The 23,261-nt window shown below is 46.8% G+C and overlaps 1 protein-coding gene across 2 annotated transcripts in view; it reads right to left on the bottom strand.

Annotated features, from left to right (window-relative positions):
* The window catches only part of PNISR (PNN interacting serine and arginine rich protein), a 362,924-nt gene that overhangs the window by 259,090 nt on the left and 80,573 nt on the right, over nt 1-23,261 (bottom strand). For both annotated transcript variants that reach the window (XM_085611119.1, XM_085611118.1), the window contains exon 3: nt 13,641-13,823. In XM_085611119.1, coding sequence (XP_085467245.1) covers nt 13,641-13,823 — 183 coding nt within the window. The remainder of the gene's footprint in view (nt 1-13,640; nt 13,824-23,261) is intronic.

The raw sequence follows: 23,261 nt of genomic DNA, 5'->3' as shown, positions 1-23,261 counted from the left end.
TGCAGGAGGCCATCATGCCTATCAACTGCATGAACACTCGCGCAGGAAGGGAGTGTTGGGGTTTGAACTTTGAAATCAGCATTTGCATGCTGTTGATTCTCATTAAATTTGGCTGAGCTGTGGCTGCCAGAGTGTCTATGGTCGCACCTAGGTACTGTTGTACGTGTGCGGGTTGGAGATGTGACTTTGGGTAATTTAGTGAGAATCCCAGACTGTGAAGAAGGTGAATGGTGCGGGACATGTGGCTGGCACATTGCTGGGCTGACTTTGCCTGAACAAGCCAGTCGTCCAGGTAAGGGTAGACGTGAATGTGTTGCCTCCGTAGATGTGCAGCCACGGTAGCTAGGCACTTTGTGAAAACTCTGGGTGCTGTTGTCACTCCGAAGGGGAGGACTTTGAATTGATAGTGCTGCCCCTGAATGGTGAACCGGAGATATTTTCTGTGTGACGGGTGTATGGGTATGTGGAAATACGCATCTTTGAGGTCTAGCGTGGCTAGGAAATCTCCCTGTCTGAGGAGCTGGAGAACCTGCTGTAGGGTGAGCATGTGAAAATGCTCTGAGAGAATGTAGTGGTTGAGGGGTCTCAGGTCTAGGATAGGTCTGAGTGACCCGTCCTTTTTTGGTATTAAGAAGTACAGTGAGTACACCCCTGTTCCCTGCTGGTGTACGGGCACGACCTCTATTGCGCCTTTTTGCAGCATACTTAGCACCTCCTGCTGTAATAACGCTAAGTGCTCTGAGGACATAGGACGGTGCCTTGGCGGTATGGTGGGTGGAGTGGAGGTTAATTCGAGACAGTAACCGTGTTGGATAACATCTTTGACACACCTGTCCGTGGTGATGGAATCCCACGTGGACAGGAACCGCTGGAGCCTTCCCCCGACAGGTGTTATGTGGGCGGGGGGAAGGGAGAGGGCGTCACTGTTTGTTCTTGGGGGAGGACCTGGTATTGCCGTAACCACGTCCTCTGCCCTTGGTGCTGGAGCCACGATATCCACCTCGGGTGTTTTTATCGTAGGAACTCTGTGTGCCCCCTTTATTGTAGGTTTGCTGTGCCCCTTGTCCTCTACCTGCACCTCTATTTCCGGGGCGACGAAAGGAGCCACTACGAAATGTCTGCGTTTGCAGAGCCCCCATTGACTTCGCAGTGTCCGTGTCTTTTTTTATCTTTTCTAAGGTGGTGTCAACCTCCGGTCCAAATAAGTAGTCGGGGTTGACCGGCTGATTGAGGATGTTATTTTGGACCTCAGGTTTGAATCCGGAGATTCGTAACCAGGCGTGTCGTCGTAGCATGACGCTGGTGTTTATTGCCCTTGCAGCAGTGTCTGCGGCATCCAGTGCACACTTGATGGATGCGTTTGTGAGCAGTTGTCCCTCCCTGATGAGGAACTCGGCTGCCTCTTTGTACTCGTCTGGCAGGTGTTGGAGTAGGGTCTCTAATGTGTCATAGTGTGAGCGGTCGTAGCGGGCTAGGAGGGCCTGTGTATTGGCGATGCGCCATATGTTTGCTGCCTGGGCTGCAATCCGTTTGCCGGAGGTCTCTAGAACCTTGGACTCTTTGTCCGGGGGAGGAGCATCACCAGTTGTCTGCGAGTGTGCCCGTTTGCGAGCATTGGCAACTACAATGGAGTCCAGAGGCAACTGGCTTCTAATGTACGTGGGGTCTCCAGGTGCGGGTTTGTACTTTTTCTCGATCCTAGGGTTTATTACCCGTGCCCTGGTGGTTTCCTTGAAAATGTCCTTTGCTGGCTTGAGGACACCTTTTAACATGGGCAGAGTCTTTACAGTCCTCTCGGAGGATGCGAAAGTGTCCACCAAGAAATCATCCTCGATAGTGTCTGAGTTGAGTTGCACTCCATGATTGGCTGCGGCATGTTCAATGAGGGCGTTGAATGCAGCAGTGTCCTCTGTGGGGGACGTTTTTGCGCCATAAAGTTGCGTGTCCTGTGTATCCAGAGCGGCACCTGGGTCTACAGGGTCATCCCAGACTTGATCAGGGTCTTGCTGTCCCTCAGGGTCTATGTCTTCGGGGTAGGTGGTGTCGTCACCCATGTAGTCCTCCACTGCATCCGTGTCGGAGTGCGTTGGAGAGAATGATGGATCTGTGTAAGAGGTGTGGATGCGTTCATAAAGAACTGGCTCCGATTCCGCTGGCATTTTTTGTTTTAGCGGGATCCTATAAGAGTCCAAAGCTTGCCCTGAAGTGATCTTCCGCTTTCGGAGCATGAGCCTGCCGGTGTCGGCGTCGATGAAGTGGGACGACGATGTCCCAGTAGTCGAGTGTTCGGTAGATGGGGACCTTGTCTGGGTAACGCGGGTTCTGATTTCGAACATTTTCGGCGCCGTGGATGGCGGCAAACCAAAGGTGATGTTGGCCGGTGCCGAAGGTGCCTTCTGTGCCCGTGTCGGTTCGGAGCCCGACGAGGTCTGGAGGGCTGCCTTTTCCCTGATGCGTTGCAAGGACGCTGCCACTTGTCGCACCTGGAACGCCGACGGTTCTTTGGCGCCGAGTGGCTCCGTAGAGGCAGGTGTGGACTTCTTCGAAGTGACCGGGTCATCGAGTCGAGGAGGGGTAGGAGCCGTCGACGGCGTCGATGAGTGTACCGTAGTCGCTGCCTTCGAGGTGGATAGCGATGCAGTGGCTATTTTCACCTTGGTGGCCGGTGCCGATTGCTTCGGTGCCGGGGGCAGAGGCGCTTTGACGGTACCGACGGCTTTTCTTTTTGGGTCGGCGCCGACATCGGCTGCAGCGAGTTCGGCACCGAAGTCCCTTTTGGTGCGGTCGGAGCCGACGGGTTTGGCTGGCGTCGAAGGTGTGGTGGTCCTCGAGCCGACCAGTGTCAGTTTCACTTTCGGTTTCTGTTTAACCGGTGCGATGATTGGTTTCGGTTTCGTGGTAGGGAAACCAGTCTTTTTAGGTAACAATGGCTCTTGCTGTATGTCCGTGGCCGGGCCAGAGGGCGGGGCCGAAGAACTGCGGGATTGGTCTTGGGTAAGGCCCGAAGGCGATCCCTCGACCGGAGCCGTCGACTGACACACTGGGATAGCCTCAATTTGGACGGGTAGGCCTTGCTCCTCACCGGAGCTACCTTCTTCGGCCCCTAAGGCCTCATCGTAGTCTCCTACCTCGTCGTCGGCTTCTTCCCTGTGAAAAAGCTCTTCATCGACATCTTCCGATCGGGAACCGTGTTCGGAAGTGGGGCTGGAGGGTATATTTTCCACGCTTTCCACATCTTCGTCCTCGGTGCTGAAGATGTTGGTCGGGGCCGGTGCCGCTTGCTGCGCTTCCAGTCGCGCGGCGCGTCGATTCCGGAGAGTCTTCTTGGATCTGAATCGGGCACAGGCCATGCATTTCGATTCGTCATGATCCGGTGAGAGGCATTTGTTACACACCGGGTGGACGTCGATATGGGGGTATTTGGCGTAGCAAACAGGACACCGCTTGAATGGGGTCCTCGATTCCATCGTCGAAGTTCGGTCGATGGTCGGATTTAATGGATCCGAAAAGTTGTTAAAGCCGTGAAAACTAGCCTGTAAACTGTCGATACCGATCGGGAACAGTACCGTCGAAAACTAAAGGCCTTTTGGCCTGAAAACTAAATTTTCCTAACTTGAGTCAAGATAAGCACATCCGAACCCAATGGCGGAAAAAAACAATCTGAGGATGGAGAGGATGCCCATGCGCACTGTGGTCCAGGGGAGGAGTCACCTATCTCAGGATACTTCGAAGACTCTTCCAGGACAACAACGTGCAAACATCCGGACCCAACACTAGGCGGCGATCTATGCACAGATATGAATTCAGCAGCCCACATGCCTCGAACATGGGAGCTTAGATTCTATGAGCCAAATGGAGTGGCAGGAGATGTACAATATCTACTACCATTGTGCATCAAGTTGCTGTTTGCCCTGAAGAAATTCAATCACGTTTTTGCATCCCACCCCAAGCAAGTCTAATAAGTCTATTCAGAATGGCAATCAAGTTTCAAAGTGCAAGCTGGGAGGTGATGAAACTATTTACCCATATGTGTTCACTAAGAAGTAATTTTTTTCTCTTTCCGTCTGAGGAAACTAACATATGATTGCATGTGCTTTCTCTTCCAGTGCCACAGCTGAGAAAGAACCCTCCCCACCCCCCAAAGCTCACTTCTTAAATGTGTGCCTCACCTTCATAAACTTTCAATTTCTCTTCTAATCGAGAAACCACAGGGTTGGCAGTTGTAGGTAAAAATATTAGATAGCCAGATCTGAATTATTTTGCATGGTAGACCCTGCCCTTCAAATGATAGGGCTATTTCCAGGATATCAAATAATAAACAAATGTGGACCTGAGCACCCAGGAAAAAATGTTAAACTCTGCAGCTACCATTTGCATTAAATTAGAAAAAGATGTGAGGCGCTTCATATGCAACAGTCTTAGGTGGAAAACTGAAGGTTAACAAGATCTTCCTCAGATTATCACGGACTTCGGAATCTTTATTAGGGTCCCTCAAAAGCCCAGATTATCAAAACATTTTTTTAAGGATGACATGGCTCAATCAATAGTTAGTCACAGGGGTGGCTGGTTCTAATGGGCGAAAGGGGCGTTGCCCTACTACCATCCGGTGGAAGAGAGAGAAGAACAATTGTTACTTACCTGTAAACAGGTGGTTCTCCAGTATTGGTGTCTTTCATAGATTCACATGCTTGAATATTCCCCGTCGTCGGAGTGGGAGTCCCACGGTAAATAATATAGCAATATATACAGTGATAATATATATATATATATACCTATACATACGTAATTATATAAAAACAGAGATATAAGCATGTAATAACCTAAAGAATGTCCCTATATGAAATTTCCATAGAGATACATGGAAAGAGAAAAAAGACATTCGCAGTCTATCTCTGTCATTATGTTAGTCCAAACTACGGCCAATCAGGCACCAGCTCCTCTCTAGAACCTTCTCCTCAGAGCTCCTCACCTCAGATTTTCGTAGCACCAAAGTGACTCTTAGAGTATATGAGGAGAAGAGAGAGAGCCTCGGAAGGGAGGATCGCATGTGAATCTATGAAAGACACCAATACTGGAGAACCACCTGTTTACAGGTAAGTAACAATTGTTCTTCTCCAGTATTGGGGTGTCTTTCATAGATTCACATGCTTGAATATAGAATAGCTAGCAGTAACAATCATCATTGTTTCCATGATCACACAGCTTCGAAATTGTAATGACAATCAATCTTCTTATGCATATGACAGTACTGAATAACTGTAACAGTATAAATGCATCATTATGTCAATTATAAATGGAAACAATATGGAGGCGGGAGGAAGAGGCTCACCTTATTTAAAAAGATTGCGTAGCACTGCCTGTCCTACTGCAGCGTCCTCTTCGCTTAAAGTTGCCAAGCAGTAGTGCTTAGTAAACGTGTGTCTGGTCGACCACGTAGCTGCTCTGCAGATGTGTTGTAAAGGTACTCCAGCAAATAAGGCGGTAGATGATGATACTGCCCTAGTGGAGTGTGCTCTCACTGAAGACTGTAGGGGTTTGTTTGCTTTTTGGTGGCAGAAAACAATAGCTGCCGAAATCCAGCGTGCAATCGTCGGCTTAGTAACCTGACGTCCTTTATGACAACGTCCATATGCTATAAAAAGTTGATCGGATTTTCGAAACGAAATTGTCCTACTGATGTAGAACTTTAGGCATCGCCTCACGTCCAAAGAGTGCAATCTTTGCTCTGCAGGTGTCTGAGGATTGGCAAAAAAGGTCTTTAATATTACTGGTTCATTAATATGAAAATCAGTAGGCACCTTGGGTAGGAATGATGGATTGGTGCGTAACACTACAGCATCCGGTTTGAACTGCAGGAACGGAGGTTTGATGGTAAAAGCATGAATGTCACTGACACGACGTGAAGACGTTAATGCCAGAAGTAGTGCGACCTTCCAAGTTAGATATTTTAAGTCGGCCTTGTGAATGGGCTCGAACGGAGGTCTCATCAATTGCGCCAACACAACGTTAAGATGCCACAACGGAGGAGGGCGCCGAATTGGCGGGAATTTCCGAAACAAACCTTTAAAAAATTGGCGGATTATTCTTGAGGAACAAATGGAATTTGATCCATCCTGCCGGAAACGGGAAATTGCTGCTAGGAAAACCCGTAGGGTTGCATGAGACAGTCCAGAATTAGCTAGGTGCAAGAAGAAAGGTAGTAATTGGTGCGCCGTGGAGTGTATCGGGTGGACTCCGTTAGAAGCACACCAGTGGCAGAATCTTTTCCATTTGAACTTGTACGTCCTGATTGTAGAGGGTGCTCTTGCTTGGGCCAAAATATCCCTACAATCCTGCGGGATGTCTAGATGGGCGAACTCATGGTGTTCAGGTTCCAGGCCGATAAGCTCAGTGAGGAGGGATTTGGATGACAAATTCTCCCTTCGCTCATTGTGAGCAGATCTTTCCGATGTTGCAGGAGGATTGGTTGACATTGGGACATCAGGAGCAGTTCTGAGAACCACGCTTGTCGGGGCCAGCGTGGGGCTATTAGAATCAGGTGGCAAGGTTGTCTCTTCATCTTCCAAAGGACCCGAGGTATGAGGGGAATTGGAGGAAAGGCGTACGCAAATAGATTGCACCAGTTTATCAAAAGGGCATTCCCCTGCGACTCTTTGTGGGGATGCCAGCTTGCATAATTCCGGCATTTCCGGTTCTCCGGCGTAGCAAAGAGATCCAGTTGCGGACGACCCCATAGTTGGAATATCCTCTCTAGAGTGGGTTGGTGTAATTCCCACTCGTGGGTCGACGAGGAGGACCTGCTCAGGGAATCCGCTAGGACATTGGATACTCCCGGTAGGTGTACTGCTGTAATCATGATTTGATGACTGAGAGACCAGTCCCAAATTCTTTTAGCTAACCTGAACAGATTTGGGGATTTTGTTCCGCCCTGTTTGTTCACATAGTGCATACAGGTTGTGTTGTCTGTCTGTATTAGCACTGATTCTCCTTGGATCAAGGGCAGAAATGACTTTAGAGCGAGATAAATCGCCATCAACTCCAACCTGTTGATGTGCCAAGTTCTTTGATGTGTTGACCATCTCCCTTTTACCTAGAGATCCTCCAAATGTGCACCCCATCCCTCTAATGAGGCGTCTGTCGTGATTGTCCTGTCCGGCGGCACCGACAGAAAAGACGTGCCTTCTGTCAAGTTGGCTGGATTTGTCCACCATGCGAGTGCTGACCTCATTTGATCTGTGACACGTACCATGTCGTGGAAAGAACCCGTTTGATGCCACTGAACATCCAGTGCTTCCTGAATAGGACGTGTTCTCAGCCTGCAATGGGGAACTAAGGCAATGGAGGATGACGCCATCCCCAGAAACGATTTTAACAATCTCACAGAAACTGACTCTTTTGACCTGATCAAAGCCACCAGCCGTAGAATCTTTTGCAGACGCTCTTGGGAGAGAAACGCTTTTGATGATACCGTTTCCAGAGTTGCTCCCAGAAAATCCCTTTGTTGAGCAGGATGAGGTTGGGATTTCGCTGCATTTATGGACAGACCTAATGAGCGAAACACGTTCTGGCATAGAAGTATGTGCTGTTTTAGGTGAGTGCTTGACTGAGATTTCAGGAGAAAATCGTCCAGATATGGAAAAATTTGCACTCCCTGAAGTCGCAGAAACGCTATCACTGGAGCTAGTACCTTCGTGAACACACAAGGGGCCGAGCGCAGACCAAACGGTAACACTTTGAATTGGTAATCGTGTTGACCCACTCGAAAGCGCAGGAACTTCCGATGCCTTTGTAATATAGGAATATGAAAATAGGCATCCTGGAGATCTATTGTTGCCATGAAATCTTCCTGCGAGAGTAGACGCAAGATGTCTACTAGCGTCATCATACGAAAGGATTGGCTCTTTAGGTATTTGTTTAGTGCCCTTAGATCGAGGATGGGCCTCCACTCTCCGTTCTTCTTTGTGATCAGAAAGAATCGGGAATAAAAACCCTTTCCCCTTTGAGATACTGGCACCAATTCTACAGCTCCCTTCTGCTTTAGAAGTCGAACTTGATGTAAAAGTTCTTACATGTGAGCAGGTGGTGGTCCGGAGGGTGGTGTGGAAGGAGGGAATTTGGTGAATTCTAAGGCGTGTCCTTTTTTCACAATGTCCAAAACCCAACGGTCCCTTGTGACGGAGGACCATTGAGAAAAGAACAGAGAGATTCCACCTCCAACCCTGCATGTCCGGAAAGAGTCACTGTCTTTTAGATGCGTTTCCTCTGTATGAGGATTTCCCTCTATACGACTTGGAGGCCTGCTGTCGTGAAGATTGCTGTTGCTGGCCATTCGAATATCGGTTGGATCCTTGATTATAGGGTCTGTATTGATTACTACCCCTTCGAAAATTGGAGGAGGTGCCGCGTTCGCGTGCACCACGAAAATTTTGCCTTTGAAATTGTAGGTTTCCTAAGGATCTAGCTGTCTCAGTATCCTTCTTTATGGACTGGAGTGCCTCATCAACGTGACTTCCAAATAACGCCTCGCCGTCATAAGCCATGTTAAGGATCATGGACTGTACCTCCTGACGAAAGCATGTTGATCTTAACCATCCTTGCCTGCGCAGAACAGCCGCTCCGGCAAGCTGACGGAACCCCGTGCAGGCGATGTCTACTGCACAATCAATTATCTCCGCCGATGCTGCTTCTCCCTCTTGAAGCAACTTCATTGCTTCTGCCTTAGATGGCTCCGGCAACTCTTGCAGCACATCTGAAATATCAGCCCACACTTGTCGGTCATAGCGACCCAATATGGCCAAGGCATTAGCTGCTCTAACCACAGAAGAGGCCATTGAAGAGAATTTACGCCCTATGGCATCCATACGACGTCCGTCACGATCCGGTGGTGCGGTGACAGTCGACGCCGGATTTTTCGCCTTACGTTGCGCTGCCTGCGTAACGACTGACTCAGGTTTAGCCTGTCCCGTGAGGCATGCTGGGGTTCCTATTGGTGCCTTATATTTCTTCTCTAATCGAGGCACCTGTGCCGGCAAGGTATTGGGTGTTTGCATCAACTTCTTGCCTTCTTCCCAAATAAATTCCACAATAGGAATAGCATGAGTCTGTTTAAAAGGTTGACTTTTGAAATCATAAAGTAAACAATCTTCCTCTCTGCGCTCCGTTGTCAGTTTAAAACGTTGCGCCGCCCTCTCCATTAGTTGGTGAAAGTTCGCTATGTCCACTGGAGGTGAATCCCCTGTTACTATCTGAGAGGGGGATGGTGTTTGTGCTTGGTAATTGTCCCACTCCGCCATATCAACGTCATCGTTATCCACATCCCCTTTATCATCTGGGATTTCACCCTCTTCTGTTTCTTGAGGGACTTCCTGCGGAGGCTCATAGTGAGGCAACACTCTCTCTGGGACCTGCCTTGGTGGTGCAGAGGGTAGCAGAGGTAAAGGATTTACAATTGGTATCGGTGGTATAGTTGTTGGAACCACAGGAGTTGACGGGACCTCAGAACGTTGTGGAGATAGAGGAAAGCGTTGATTATAGTCGTCCAACATGCGTTGGAGATTAGTTATGAGCGACAATGGAAGAGTCGCCGTTGCATGTTTCGCAGGCACCTGCTGTATGTAAACTGGATCTTCATCCTCACTGCTGTCATCCTGGCATTTAATTATCAAGTTGGATGGGCTTTGCGCCGTTCCAAAGGAGTCCGGTAAACCCTCGGACTCCTGATCAGAATCCGTAGCAAATAAAGGTGAAGGAGGCTGCGCATCCCCTACAGGAATAATCTCTTCCTGCCTATCGAGGCTAGCATTAGTTGGTAATGGTGTCAAAGGAACCCCAGTGAATGATGAAAGCGACGCTGAAGTTGCGTGAGGTAGCTGTTCCCTCCTTGACCTTTGGGCAGACGATATCCTGTTCACCTTTATCTTTATGAAAGAACCTGCCGTCGACTGCTGCATGGTATGCACTGTGGACGTCTTCGAAGAAGGCCTCGTCGACGGAGCTGTCGATAATGGAACGATGGTCGACGGAATAGTTGTCGGCGGAATCTGTGCCAACGAAATCGACGTCGACGGAGCCGCCGTCGACGGAGCCGTCGCCGACGAGGCTTTAGTCGACGAGGCTTTAGTCGACGAAGCCGCCGCCGACGAAGCCACCGTCGACGAAGCCACCGTCGACGATCCCGTCGACGGGATCTTCTTCTTCTTCGTCGACGGAGTGGACGCCGACGAGATCGACGACGTCTTCGTCGACGACATGGGTAGCGTCGACGGTACCTTTACCTTCTTCGTCGACGACGATGTAAAGGGCAAAATAGAAGTCACCGCCCTTGTAGTACTGATGGTCACCGTCGACGAGGATAACGTCGACAGAACACTCGTCGACGACGAAGCAGCTGATGTCGTCGTCAGAGTCACCGTCGACGAGCCTGATACAGCAGATCTCGTCGTCGGCAGCATCGTCGACGAGGCGGACAGTCTTTTTCCTGAGGACTGGGAAGTAGACGCCTCTACAGCCTGAGAACTATGTCCCGAAGGCGACAAAACAGTAGGTGAGACAGCAGAAGTGGCAGCTGTCAGAGTCAAAGACAGTTTCTTTTTCTTGAGGAAAGGAGATGGTAACTCCTGCACACTACTGCGCTTAGAGGCTGTCTGAGAACGGCCAGAAAGAAGACTTTCCATATCAGACACTGGGTCATCTTTATCCTTCAGTCTCTGTAGCCATATTAAGAGACGGCCTTCTCTGTCCTTTAAAGTCTTTGTAGAAAAGGTTCTACAAAATTTACATTTTGCCACTTCATGATCTGGGTACAAACAGTAAATACACTTACTGTGTGGGTCCTCAGAAAATAAACGCAGCTTTCCACACGAAGAACATGGTCTAAACAAAGATTTCTTACTTGAAGACATTCTGACTGACAAAAACTGAGCAGAGCTCAGGGAGACTCCCTGTCACACGACGTGCGGTAGAAAATCTGAGGTGAGGAGCTCTGAGGAGAAGGTTTTAGAGAGGAGCTGGCGCCTGATTGGCCGTAGTTTGGACTAACATAATGACAGAGATAGACTGCGAATGTCTTTTTTCTCTTTCCATGTATCTCTATGGAAATTTCATATAGGGACATTCTTTAGGTTATTACATGCTTATATCTCTGTTTTTATATAATTACGTATGTATAGGTATATATATATATATATATATATATATATATATTATCACTGTATATATTGCTATATTATTTACCGTGGGACTCCCACTCCGACGACGGGGAATATTCAAGCATGTGAATCTATGAAAGACACCCCAATACTGGAGAAGGATGAACACCATTGAGCAGCTTTAAATTTAAGCGCTCACTGCTTCCTGCTAATTCCCCCAAAAATGCAAGGTTTTTTTTTTTTTTTTGAAGTAAGGAGTGAGGTCTGAGAGTCCTCCTCCGGCGCATGTACTGGCCGGGACGAGGGCTATTGCTCGCCCTCGAGATACACACGAGGAGAGTGATGTCAGCATGATGGGAGTGGCCGGAGGAAGTGGCAATGGTTTACTTTTCAATGGGGCGCTTATGGTGAAGCCCAGGCGTTTTCAGCAGAGCGCAATTGAACTAAATGGTAAGGGGCCGGGCTGGCCTACATGGACAAAGTGAAGTGGGTGGCAACAAGTGAAGCACTCCCTTCATGTTTGTACTGTTGTTTAAGTCTCCTGATTGGATGTTGAAAGCTGAGAGAGTGGGCTGTGGAAGAGTTAGCAGCTCCGATTTAATATCCGGGATAATCAGCACGCAGCAGGTATTCACGTTAGCTGTTCAGGAGGGAAACCAGCACTGGCGCAATGTATATACTGCAATCACAGAGGATCGTTGCCCGGCTGGGGTGAGAGCACTTTTGTTTTATATTATACAACTACGTGCACCTGTGCTATCTTGGTCAAAGAAATGGCGGGCCTTGAGCCATGTTGATTTATGTGTGACATGAATAATCCGGCTAGAATGTGTTCCATTTCAGATGTCATGATTCATGAAAGGTGGCGAGGCGATTACGTCTTTTTAGACTTTAATACATTGAAGTTTGTTAAATAAGTTTAAACGCGTCGCCAATTTTGTCAGCTTTGTGAGACGTAGGGTGCACAGGATCACTCAATTGGTTGAGTGGGAAACCTTGATTAAAACTACAGGCTCATTGTCCCAACTTCTGTAATTTTGTCACCAGTTCCATTGTGCCTAATTTGTCTGTGTGGTGCGAGAACCGGCAGGTACAATGAACCTAGAAATCAGGAGAGCCCTGCTTGTGAGCCCCTAGATGTTATGTAACACTCTGGATGAATGGCCTGCATTGTAAACTGCGATACCGGTTGTCAGCACGTGTATTAAAGTCAAAATTTGGCTCTTGAAACTTTCCACGACTTAGTCACAGCGCAAAGAAGGTTACAGTACATTTTTTCCTTTTTAAGCATAGAGGGGAAGCAATTTGCCCGAAATTACATGATTATGACTTATGAGCCAAGGCCACAATTTGAACTTGGTACATTCAAAAGTAGGTAGTACTGTGGGCTGTGGCGCTTATATGATGTGAAGAGAAAGCCTCTGGCAGCGCCCTAGTGCTCAATTACTGTTTAAAAAGCTGATTTAGTGAGCTTTCGAAAGTCTAAAAGATGTCATAGTTGTCCGAGGTTGTGCATGTGTTTACCTCACAATGCACTGTCTGCATTTCGAAATTGGCGCTTTTATAGAATAGATCCGATTGTAGTAGCTGTTGGACTCCTCTTTCCATTGCAGTCGCTCTGCTACAGATGCCAATGCAATTGTGCACCACGTGTCAACCAGGAATGCATGGAGTAAACACAGGAAGTCGAACTATTGAAAAGATATATATAATTATTTTTGCAGTTTTATGTAGCGTTTTGACTCGAAAGCATTGGAGCACTTTACATGAGCAAGTTACATTACACATGAACACATTCACCTATTTAGATGATACTAAATTCTAGTCTAGAGCAATGTGTCAGAACCTTTCCACTGGACTGAAGCATTACTGTAGGGCTTAAAAGTCACAGAGCCAGTGCAAGGACAGATATAAAACCAGCTTAGTGCAGACTTGGCGTGAGCGTGCATGTTCATTCGGTTTCCCGCCCTGCCTGAGCCTCACTTCACAGGACTCACTTGTTAATTACAGCTAATAACGCGGATTTGCACACCACAGTAACCTAACTGTTGAACATATTTAATGCAGAAGGATATGGGGTATTTTGTTATGTGTTTAACTATTTCAAATCTACAGATTCACAATTGCTTTATAAACCTTCTTGCTCTCTCAATTTTGCCTTAAATGCTCTATTTGCCCATTCTTTTTTTCAAAAACGTATTGCGACATAGCACTCAACGCCCTACCACTTTCAAATGTCACCAGCCACCACTGGTTAGTCAGCTTAGAGCGTAATTCAGTCCTGCATGCACCAGCAAGAAAATTATATTTTAATACAGTGCCTGGTGTCAGGCATTTACCGCCTGGTTTAGCACCAAGCATAAACACTGAGCAAGAACAGAATTTGCATATTTTATAACTGTTACATCATATCAATTTCTACCGATTCAACATAAAACAGTGGAAATACAAAAAATAACCAAGTACATCAGTGAATAAAAGGCCTACACAAACCTGGCTGCCACATTCTGTTAAAGTTTGGATCGGACTGGAAACCGCCATGGCTGTTTGGCTCGGCTTCTACTACTGTAACATCTTGTCCATTTGATACTATTGCTTGTTGCCCCACAATGTCAGGACCAGTAGCTTCACGTTGAGCAATCCATGCCTGAGCTAAAGCAGCCCAATCAATTTGACCTAAAGTAAATAGAGAATTAGTTTAAACATAAATATACACACAACTGAATGGTTTTTTGATCATAGAGGTCAAATTACAAACAAAAAATACATATATCATCAAGATTAAAAAAAAGAAATGATCACAGATAAAATGGATTGTTTTAGAAAACAGCACTGAAATGACTGAGAATATATATTAAAAAAATGTGATGGTCTCAATCGTAGGGGGGAACATTGCAATAGCACTCCAATTTTCATTCATTCATTTCATGATGGGTCATTAAATGATGGCGCCCATGACAGCTCCCCCACCCCTATACTGAGCCTTTTTGGATGTTTGCTTAAGCCTTCATAACCTATTGTTTTCACAAAAGTGATCCAGGCCAAATTTGTGTCATTTTTCCCCACGTGCTGGGGATTCAAAGTTCTGCATTTCCCCAAGACAGAGCTGAAGAAATAACCAAAATGTACCAAACGTTTGATTTTTTTTAATTTTAAATGTGAGAAACTGCTGCTCAAGAAAGTGAATTTTTGTTTTGTAAAAATAGCACAAAATAAGGATTACTGTTCTGAGATTGCCATCTTCTCAGCATTCCAGAACTAGCAGCTATTTAAAAAAAAAAAGCCATACTTTTAGCATTTTTTTTTTCTTAACCGTAGTCGATATTACCTTTTTTTGTGGTTGCACCTTTTTAATGCTTGTGGTGGGAACCAGTATAAAACCCATGGATGAAGGCAGAAAGCTATATATTTCTGAAAAGTAGACTAAATAAAGAATTCAGGAAGGGGTCATTTGTGTAGAACACTCATGGTTCACCCAAAGAAGCTAACCTCTGAAATCGAAAATAATGTTAAAAAGGGAAAAAGTGCAGGAACAATTTGCCCTGATGGCAGTGTTGCTGGGTTACATCCGTCAGTCCCTCTAGGTTGTAGGGATATATAGTGTTTGTTGATTGTTCAAAAGCATGTAATACCCACAGCCAGAGTTCTTTCTTGCATGCACACTGGCTTACATGCAAAAGCTTTAAAATGGAGGGGGGAAAAAAATCTATTAATGTTCCACTGATGTGTGGCCAGACACTTTTTCTGATAAAAACGGTACTCTACTTGTGTGGTTGGACAATCACCTGCAGCAGGAAAGGTTGCAGATTATCCCAGCATGGTGATATTGGTATCTGTGCTAATTGGGCTCTGGCTCACCCACCATCTAGGAAATCAAATTCAGACAGTTCTGAAAACTAAACATACAGGGGAGTCCAGGTGGTGTGACTTTCCTAGATCCCTCTACATTTTCTTACCCAAAATGCCCTAAAAACATCAAACTTTGGGTAAGATCATGCATTTCTGTAAGGGAAAGTTCCAGAATGTACAGGTATCCACAACATTTCTACCACCCAGCGTTTTCACTCTGCTGATAAAAACAGCACCTCACTTGTGTGGCTGGGGGTATGCTCCGGTGACCAGGTGGATTCTTCCCCCCAACAGGTGTGGATGGAGGGAGAGAGATTGCATCAAAGGAGCCATTTTATCCTATACCTCCTTGATAGATAATGGGTCATATCATTTTAGGAATCAAACAGTCTATGATAAATAATGTTGCTAAACAACAAAATGGAGGTATTTGAAAGTTTCAGGTGGCAGTATTCACAGGGCTTTGCAGCCCCTAATTTACAACTTGTATGAATTAACCTTTTGCTATGACCGACTTAAACTTATTTGAGAATCAACATACACTGGTAGTTCAACGCAAAACCTATTTAAATGTTACACAATGTACTTCTCTATGGAGAGTTACTTACAATTTACTGCTTCTCCCAAAGACCTATTAGAGTCATGTTATGGTCCATCTACCACCAACACCATAGTAACAAAAGGATGCTTATGATTAATCAATCCAACACACTCAAACTGAATAGAGATGCAACAAGATTGTTTTCTGAAAAAGCTGTAATTCATTGTGTAAAATGTATCATTTCAGAGAACTGTCAGAGTGAAGTGAACTGGTAGCATCAAGCAAGGTGAAGTTCCACTACAATGAGATGGAGGAGCGTTTGAGTACAAGATCGGCCAGATAGAACATCTTGTTCAGTACATTTCAATATTTAAATTTTTATGTAAAATACGACGTTCTATTACTCTTGTGCCCTTTTCATATACAGTTTGCCTGGACTCAATCAATCAGCATTTGTATATCGCGCAGCACTGTCACTCCGTGGGGTATCTAGGTGCTGTGGATGCGAGCGTCAGAATAAAAGCCAGAAACAAGCAGAAAGAGGCAAAAAAAAAAGTCAGAAACGAGCAGGGAAGAGGCAGAATAAAGATCAGAAACTACCAAAAAGAGGCACAATAAAGGTCAGAAACTAGCAGAAAAAGGCAAAATAGACAGCAGGAGCGAGCAGGGGAGAGGCAGAAAACCGAGCAGAGGAGACACAAAACAAAAGGCAGGTCAGAAACGAGCAGAAAGAGCCAGATTAAAGGTCAGAAATGTGCAAAATAACGGGTAGAAAGAGGCAGGAAAACGAGCAGAGGTGGAACAAAGGCAGCAGAGGGAAGCGGACTGTGGACAAGCTGGACAGGAGGCGAGGAGGACCGTTGCGGGGGTGGGGGGGGGGGCCTGGCATGAGGACCTGCTCGCATGAGCAACTAGACAATGAAAAAAAGATTTTCTGGTTTATTTCTATGCCTCGGTATAGAATGTTTTGATAATTGAGCTTTTTATTCTAATAACATTGCTACGATTCAATATTTTAAAAACTGTTTTGCAATTGGAACATAGCCTGTTTACCCCCAAGACGGTTTCACTTTTGTTACATTTGGAGTTCTAGTTTTCAGGACCACATGGGGTTTGGGTGGGTGAATTTGAGTTTAAAACAATGCGTCCAACAGAGAGCTGGGTTTGCATTCGTCAGCAGAGGAAAGTCGATTGTTGGAACGGAAACATCCCTCGCATGGTGACTGACTTGAAGCCCTGATCTAAGTGTCCCAGCTGCAACGATGTCTAGATCCCTGGTACTGATTTTTTGTTGTCATGGGCAAAAATGGATCATGTTGTGCTTCATGACATAGATCTACCTCATGGTCATATTGGACCGGGAGGAGCGCTACCCTCATAATGGTGAAGGGCTTCTGCCTTTGACTGGAGCTATGCAGCAAGAGTGTGGAGATGGCAGCATACCTGTCAGTGATCAGTAGAAGTAATCCGACTCTTTTTACCTATGTAACTTGAGTGAGAACTACAGGCTCACTCAAGTAAAGTTCTGCTGGTGTGCTGAACTCACCGACAGCCTACATCAAGTTAGTATGTAGCACTGTGCAGTGTCTGTGGGTAGTGTGCATGTGCTAGGTGTATGTGTGCCTGCAGATGGTGCATACAACACATGGAAGATCTCTGGTTCCTTTTTTGGAGACTTAGGGCTGACTGGAGGAGCATGTGGAGGTAGAAAGACCGCCCAAACAGAATTGTGGATTGCTCAATCCTGTGAGCTGGGTGGGACATACATACCGGAGGAAGAAGCGCCAGGCTCTTTAGTACCTTCAAAGGATGCTGTTTGACACAGGAAGAGGTCAATGGAAAAGGGCCTCCCAGGAAGGAGATGGGGCCGATAAGAGAATAATAATAAAGAGTAGTGGATGTGGTGCTGGGGTAACCTTTTGATACATAATGTGGCTGACATCCAGGTTTGAATCTCTAGTCAGTACCATGGCCTTAGTTGTGGGGCCATCAGACTTGGTGTCACTTCTGCTGTGACCGACTGCTTTCTGGAGGAAGGGGAGGACAGAGGAGACGGCACTTCAAAAGGAAGCAAACTCCCAACATAAACTTTAAAGACTCAGACACTAAATTGCATTTAGAACCTGGGAATGGTCTCTAAGAGGGGTTCAATGCCCCTAATTGTCAAGCAGACAGTTGGGCTGCGCAAGAAGGAGAAGCTCTGCAAGACTTTTGCCTATTACCAGGTCTTGAGGGTTGAGGTCTGCCAGTCTCCCAGCTCACTGGAAAAATTGAATACCACCTGCCCATTAAGCATAGAGCACCAGTACCTGCCCGCCTGCTTGCCAAGATTAGTGAGTCCTGTGAGAAAGAGAAGAATACTAGTGGGAGGATGGTCCAGTGGGGGATCCTAGAGAATGGCAAGATATGAGGAGAGGAATGCTGTGCAGATCAGGCAGTTGCCCTGTACGATGGTAAAGTCTGCAACTTCTGAAAGGCCCGACAGAATCCTAAGGAAAAACGAGCCTTCTGAAGCTCATCGTAGTACGCAAGACCTCCACACTGTGTCTGGACCCACTGGCTGGGTCGGGCCGCCCGAGGAAGTGCGAACACGAAAGATCTGTGGGGCTGGGAGAGGAGACCACGAGCACCAGGTAGCGCAGGTCGCCGCAACCAGTGACTGGGCAATGAATCGCACTCCACAGCGATAGGTTCCCAAACCGGGGTGAGGAGAAGAGGCTGCCGGAACAGAGGTGGGACAGGATGGGCTGGGTGGAGAAGTTACTCGATCAAGGAACAGCGGACACACCGCAAATAAAAACCCCATCACTGCTGGAATTTCGAATGCGCAATGTAGTGGTGACGCGAGCGCTGGAGAGTCGCACGGTAGCAAACCTGCATCTGACCTGAGATGCTGCCAGGAACTGATGCCTGGCAGCTAACGCTCTGATCGTCATACAGGGATACAGGACCGAGACGTAGATTGGGGGGAGTGGTCTACAGAACTGAGGGAATTTAGCTGCACGGGAAGGAGCCCGGTGAAAATACTGCATAGGGGGGAACTATCCTGTTCTCCCCCCTCCCCCTCTTCTTGGGCACACGTACCAGAAGTAGCTGATGGGGAGCAGACAGGAGGCACCTGCAGAATGATGAAGTGCCCAAATAGAACCTGACGGGTGCCAGAATACAAACAGCGCTGGATGGGCGCCTGACTTCGGATGCTCCAGGAGCCGTGATCACCTCAGGTACTCAGAATATGTTGCGGGGAAGCTGGCAGCTGATGGACAATATGTTGCAGGGAAGCTGGCAGCTGATGGACAGAGTCCCCCGCACAAAACACACTTCGGGGGCACAGGTTAGGCCTCAGAAGGGACAGGAGGAGTTGATTGGATGAGACCTCTTCCTGGGAAGCACTGAATATTACACAGGCCTAAATCTGCCACTTATTAAGACCCCAACATATACGTATAGACTTTTAGCTACTAAAGTATTGATTTGTGTTGTTATCCATGCTAGGGAGTGGGAACTGGACCATATTTTTATTTTGCTTCTCAACAATGGGCTGGATGTGTTTTTCCCAATTACTTGGGAGATGATGCATAAACTGCTTGGAAGGGTCTGATCAACGGGTGGTTTGGGGGAGGGTGTCGCGGGGGAGGGGGGGAATGCATTTAGTCACTGTGATGGGCCTCCACAGATACATGACTCGGCCCCAATGATAACATTATTAACCTGGAATGCCCCTGGCTTGGTGGAATATACTATGTGCTACCGAGTATACCAACACCATCGAAGGCGGAAAATACACATTGCTCTGCAGCAAGAGACATCTCACTGCACAAACATTTGAGACTATGCGTAGGCGCTGGAAGAGTACAGTAATAGGTACTACCTACGCCAGGGGAGCATTGATATGGTGGCACCTGGGACCCCGTAGGAGGTCCGATATACTCGTATTGATACGGAGGGCAGGTAATTGGTCTTGGAGGGGCGACGGGATGGTCTTCCGATATCATTTGTGTCGCTTTATGCACCTAACTCCAATCAGGCATGCTTTCTACACTCATCACCCATGTTATTGCAAGACACGCTGGCCCCTGTTTTGTGGGATGGGGATTTTAACTGCAGATAGGACGTAGACATGGACTGCTCCTGCCCCCCCAGTCCCGGTTCGCAGGCCATAGCGCTAGCACGCAGCCTACAGACATGGTCCACCAATTTGCTGATACGGGAAGCGTGGAGGGGTCTACATCCTGAGGACAGGGAATAATTACATTACTCAGGTTTACACGGCCTGCATACCAGAATAGATCTAATATATGGTTCACACGACGCCCTCACAAAGGTCTCTCAGGTGGAAGAACTCGGATGCACATAGTCAGACCACAACCCACTACAGTTGCAGTTGAAATGGGGCTGAGGTAGGCCTGCAATAACGATGTGGCTATTACCTCTAGCATCACTTCGGGACACACCATTACGCTCCTCTATTTCTGAAACTATAGCCTCTTACTCCCAAGATAATGAAGGCTCTCCCTCAGGACCAGGGATCGAATTGGACGCATTTTTAAAGTAGGACTGAGGGGAATCATGATCAAAGCAGTTTATGGAGCCAAAATGGTCCTCCGTAAGGAAATAAAACAACTAGAATCAGAGATACAACAGCTTGAACAAGGGACTCCTAACTCAGCTTTAGAGATGGGGCTGCTGGCAAAGGCAAGATTTGCTTATAAGGAGGCACTAGAACGCTTGGGGACTACTGACTACAGGGAATACATGGCCAGGCGACACGTGGAGGGAGACAAAGCGGGCAGGGTGTTGACATGGATGCTGCGCTCAGGATACTCCAAGGAGCCCGATTCTGGCTATTAAGGAAAGAGCGGGGCGCCTAATCAACAAGCTGATCGAAATACTGCCTTCCACACATATTATGCAGACTGGTACAGTGCTCCGCAGGACATAAACACCACAGAACTACAGTCGTTCTTAGAGGACATCACACTTCCACAGATACCACCAGCAATGTTAACAGAGCTGGGATCCCCCATTACAATAAGCAAAATAGAAGACGCTATACAGCAGCTGGCAAGAGGGAAAGCACCAGGAGTGGATGGATGGCCCCTAGAATTTTATATGACCTTTCGACCTCAACTAGCCCCACATATACACAGAGTGTATATGGATGCATACGATACAGGCATGTTACCTGCCTCACTACGGTAGGGGGTGCTGGTAGATTCCTAAACCGGGTAAAGACCAGCTACTCCTCTGGTCATACCGACCCCTCGCCCTATTAAACACAACCTACAAGATCCTAGGTAGAGTATTAGCTAATAGACTAACAGATCTGATACAACTACTAGTACATCATGATCAGAATGGCTTTATACCCAATAGGAGCATCTTTCTAAATTTATGTAGGTTGTTTATGCTGATGGACTGGGCGAAAACAAACGAGATACCTGGTTGGGTGGCATCATTAGATATAGAGAAAGCATTCAATACACTGGGGTGGCACTATTTGCAAGAAGTGCTCTTGCGATATGGAATAGAACTGCACTTTCTGAAGTAGGTGTCTTTGCTATAAAATTCTCTAACAGCAAGAGTACGTACTGGCTTCGTTATATCGGACTCCTTTAAAATAGAGCAGGGCACCCGCCAAGGTTGTCCCTTGTCACCGATTATATTCGCTCTGGCAATGGAACCACTTGCATGTTGCTCTGTCGACGCGCACAGGACTGGGGATTAAGGGTATACAACGGATGGCATGTAGTATCACTATAAGCCGATGATGCGCTAATATACCTATAAGACAAGACAACAAATTTACCTGAGCTGATGAGACTTCGATAGCGATTTGGAAATGTTTCAGGCCCGAAGGTCAACTGGGACAAGTCGCTTTTATTCCCAATGACATACTTGAATTCCAAACAGAAAAGAGCACTTCCTGTCAAACCACTACCCTGGTCTTATGATACTTTAAAATACTTAGGTGTTCAAGTTTATCACTCACCTGCAGATTTACAGGATGGAAACTTAGGTAAATTGCTGACCAGCGCCAGATCCTTCCTGCAGATCTGGACAGGACTGCCGTTATCACCCATGGGCCATATTGTCATTTCTAAAATGCTATTGTTGCAGAGATTACTGTATTTTTTCACGGCTCTCCTGCTACAAGTACCCCGAAAATTTTACCAAAGGACTTGCGGTCACTATTGACAGCTCTAATATGGATAAAGAACAGGAGACGGGTCTCACATGAAACTATACGCACCCTTATCAGAGGGAGGTCTAGGAGCCCCAAATTACGATTATTACTATGAAGCTGCACAGTTACAGTGGCCAATGCGATGGATAGTAGGCCAAGATATATCTGAATTGGGGCAATGGGAAAACATGACTCACTCAAACACGATACTAGAGTGGTTCCTAGGTACTAAGAACGTGATACCGAAGAAACCGGGTAACCTATTGATGTCCACGGCCAAGCTTTGCTGGCATCAATATTTCCATAAGACGAACCCCCTACTCCCATACGCTATGCTTTTGCCACTCTGGGTGACCCCGGCTTATACACTTCACGGCCGCAGACCAGAGGCAATAGAATGGACAAACGCAGGACTCACTACATGGAGAGATGTGTTCACCCTCCATTCTCATTATATTTGACGCTTTAGTAGAGGACTATGGGATATCTCAAGCTCCTTTCTACTGTATGCCGCATTAGCAAATCAATTATGCATGGTATGGAACAGACACACCCTTAACAGAAGAGTCTAGACTCCTTCAAACACTCCTCAAGCATGGCATTGTCCGCCGAGCAATCATAATGCTGTACACTACCCTACGTCAAGACAGGACACCCCCATTAACAACTTTACTGGCTTATTGGGATGAGGAACCATCAATCACATTGACCAACACGCAATGGGCACAGTGCCTGGGAATCCCTAAGACCATCTCACTTAATGCAAGGCTCAAGTATACCACACCTATCTAACACCTTTGAGAATAGCTAGGATATAGCCAAGCTCCCCATATACGTGTCCTCAGTATGACACCCCTGTGGCCACATTTTTACATATGCCCGAGAATACCTACATACTGGGCCGAAATACTGAAAGAGGCCACATAAATGACATTACAGGTACATGGACAACACTTTCAACTGGGGATCACTAAGCGCTCACCCAAACGCAAGACACTGAACACATTTTTGGATCCGACTCAGGTGGTTGCAAAGCGCAAATTGGCTATGAGTTGGAAGGCACGGATACCTCCCCCTATCTCCCTCTGGCTTAAAGATCTACGTGGAGCCTTATTGGCCGAGTTAGACATTCAGATTGCCCGAGAGCAACTAGTCTTCCTGAATGGAGGGGATACCTCATAGTCACTGCGGATAAGCTGATACACAAAGAATCAGCAACTACATGAGATGTGGCGGCATGCCACTCCAGCATTGCTGAGACAGGATGCCCCTTTCACAGGGATTATGATTAAGAGGAGAACTACCCCCTCCACACATAATACACTCTCTACCCCCCAGGGCCAAGCAACGGACACCTTTTGGAGCACTGATGCGAATGCACAATGTACATATGGTACAACCTCATGTAAACACCACACAGTAATCTGACACAGAACCGTGATACATTAACTGACACCTAGTACATGCAAAGTAGGACTGCAGAGACTAAACCCCTATTTTATTTTTTGATTTTCCTCCTTAAAAACGGCATTAATGT

This window comes from Triturus cristatus, chromosome 6, assembly GCF_964204655.1.
Source record: "Triturus cristatus chromosome 6, aTriCri1.1, whole genome shotgun sequence".
In the NCBI taxonomy this organism is placed as follows: Eukaryota; Metazoa; Chordata; class Amphibia; order Caudata; family Salamandridae; genus Triturus; species Triturus cristatus.
The sequence above is the reverse complement of the archived record's forward strand: the minus strand, read 5'-3'. Positions and strand labels throughout refer to the sequence as shown.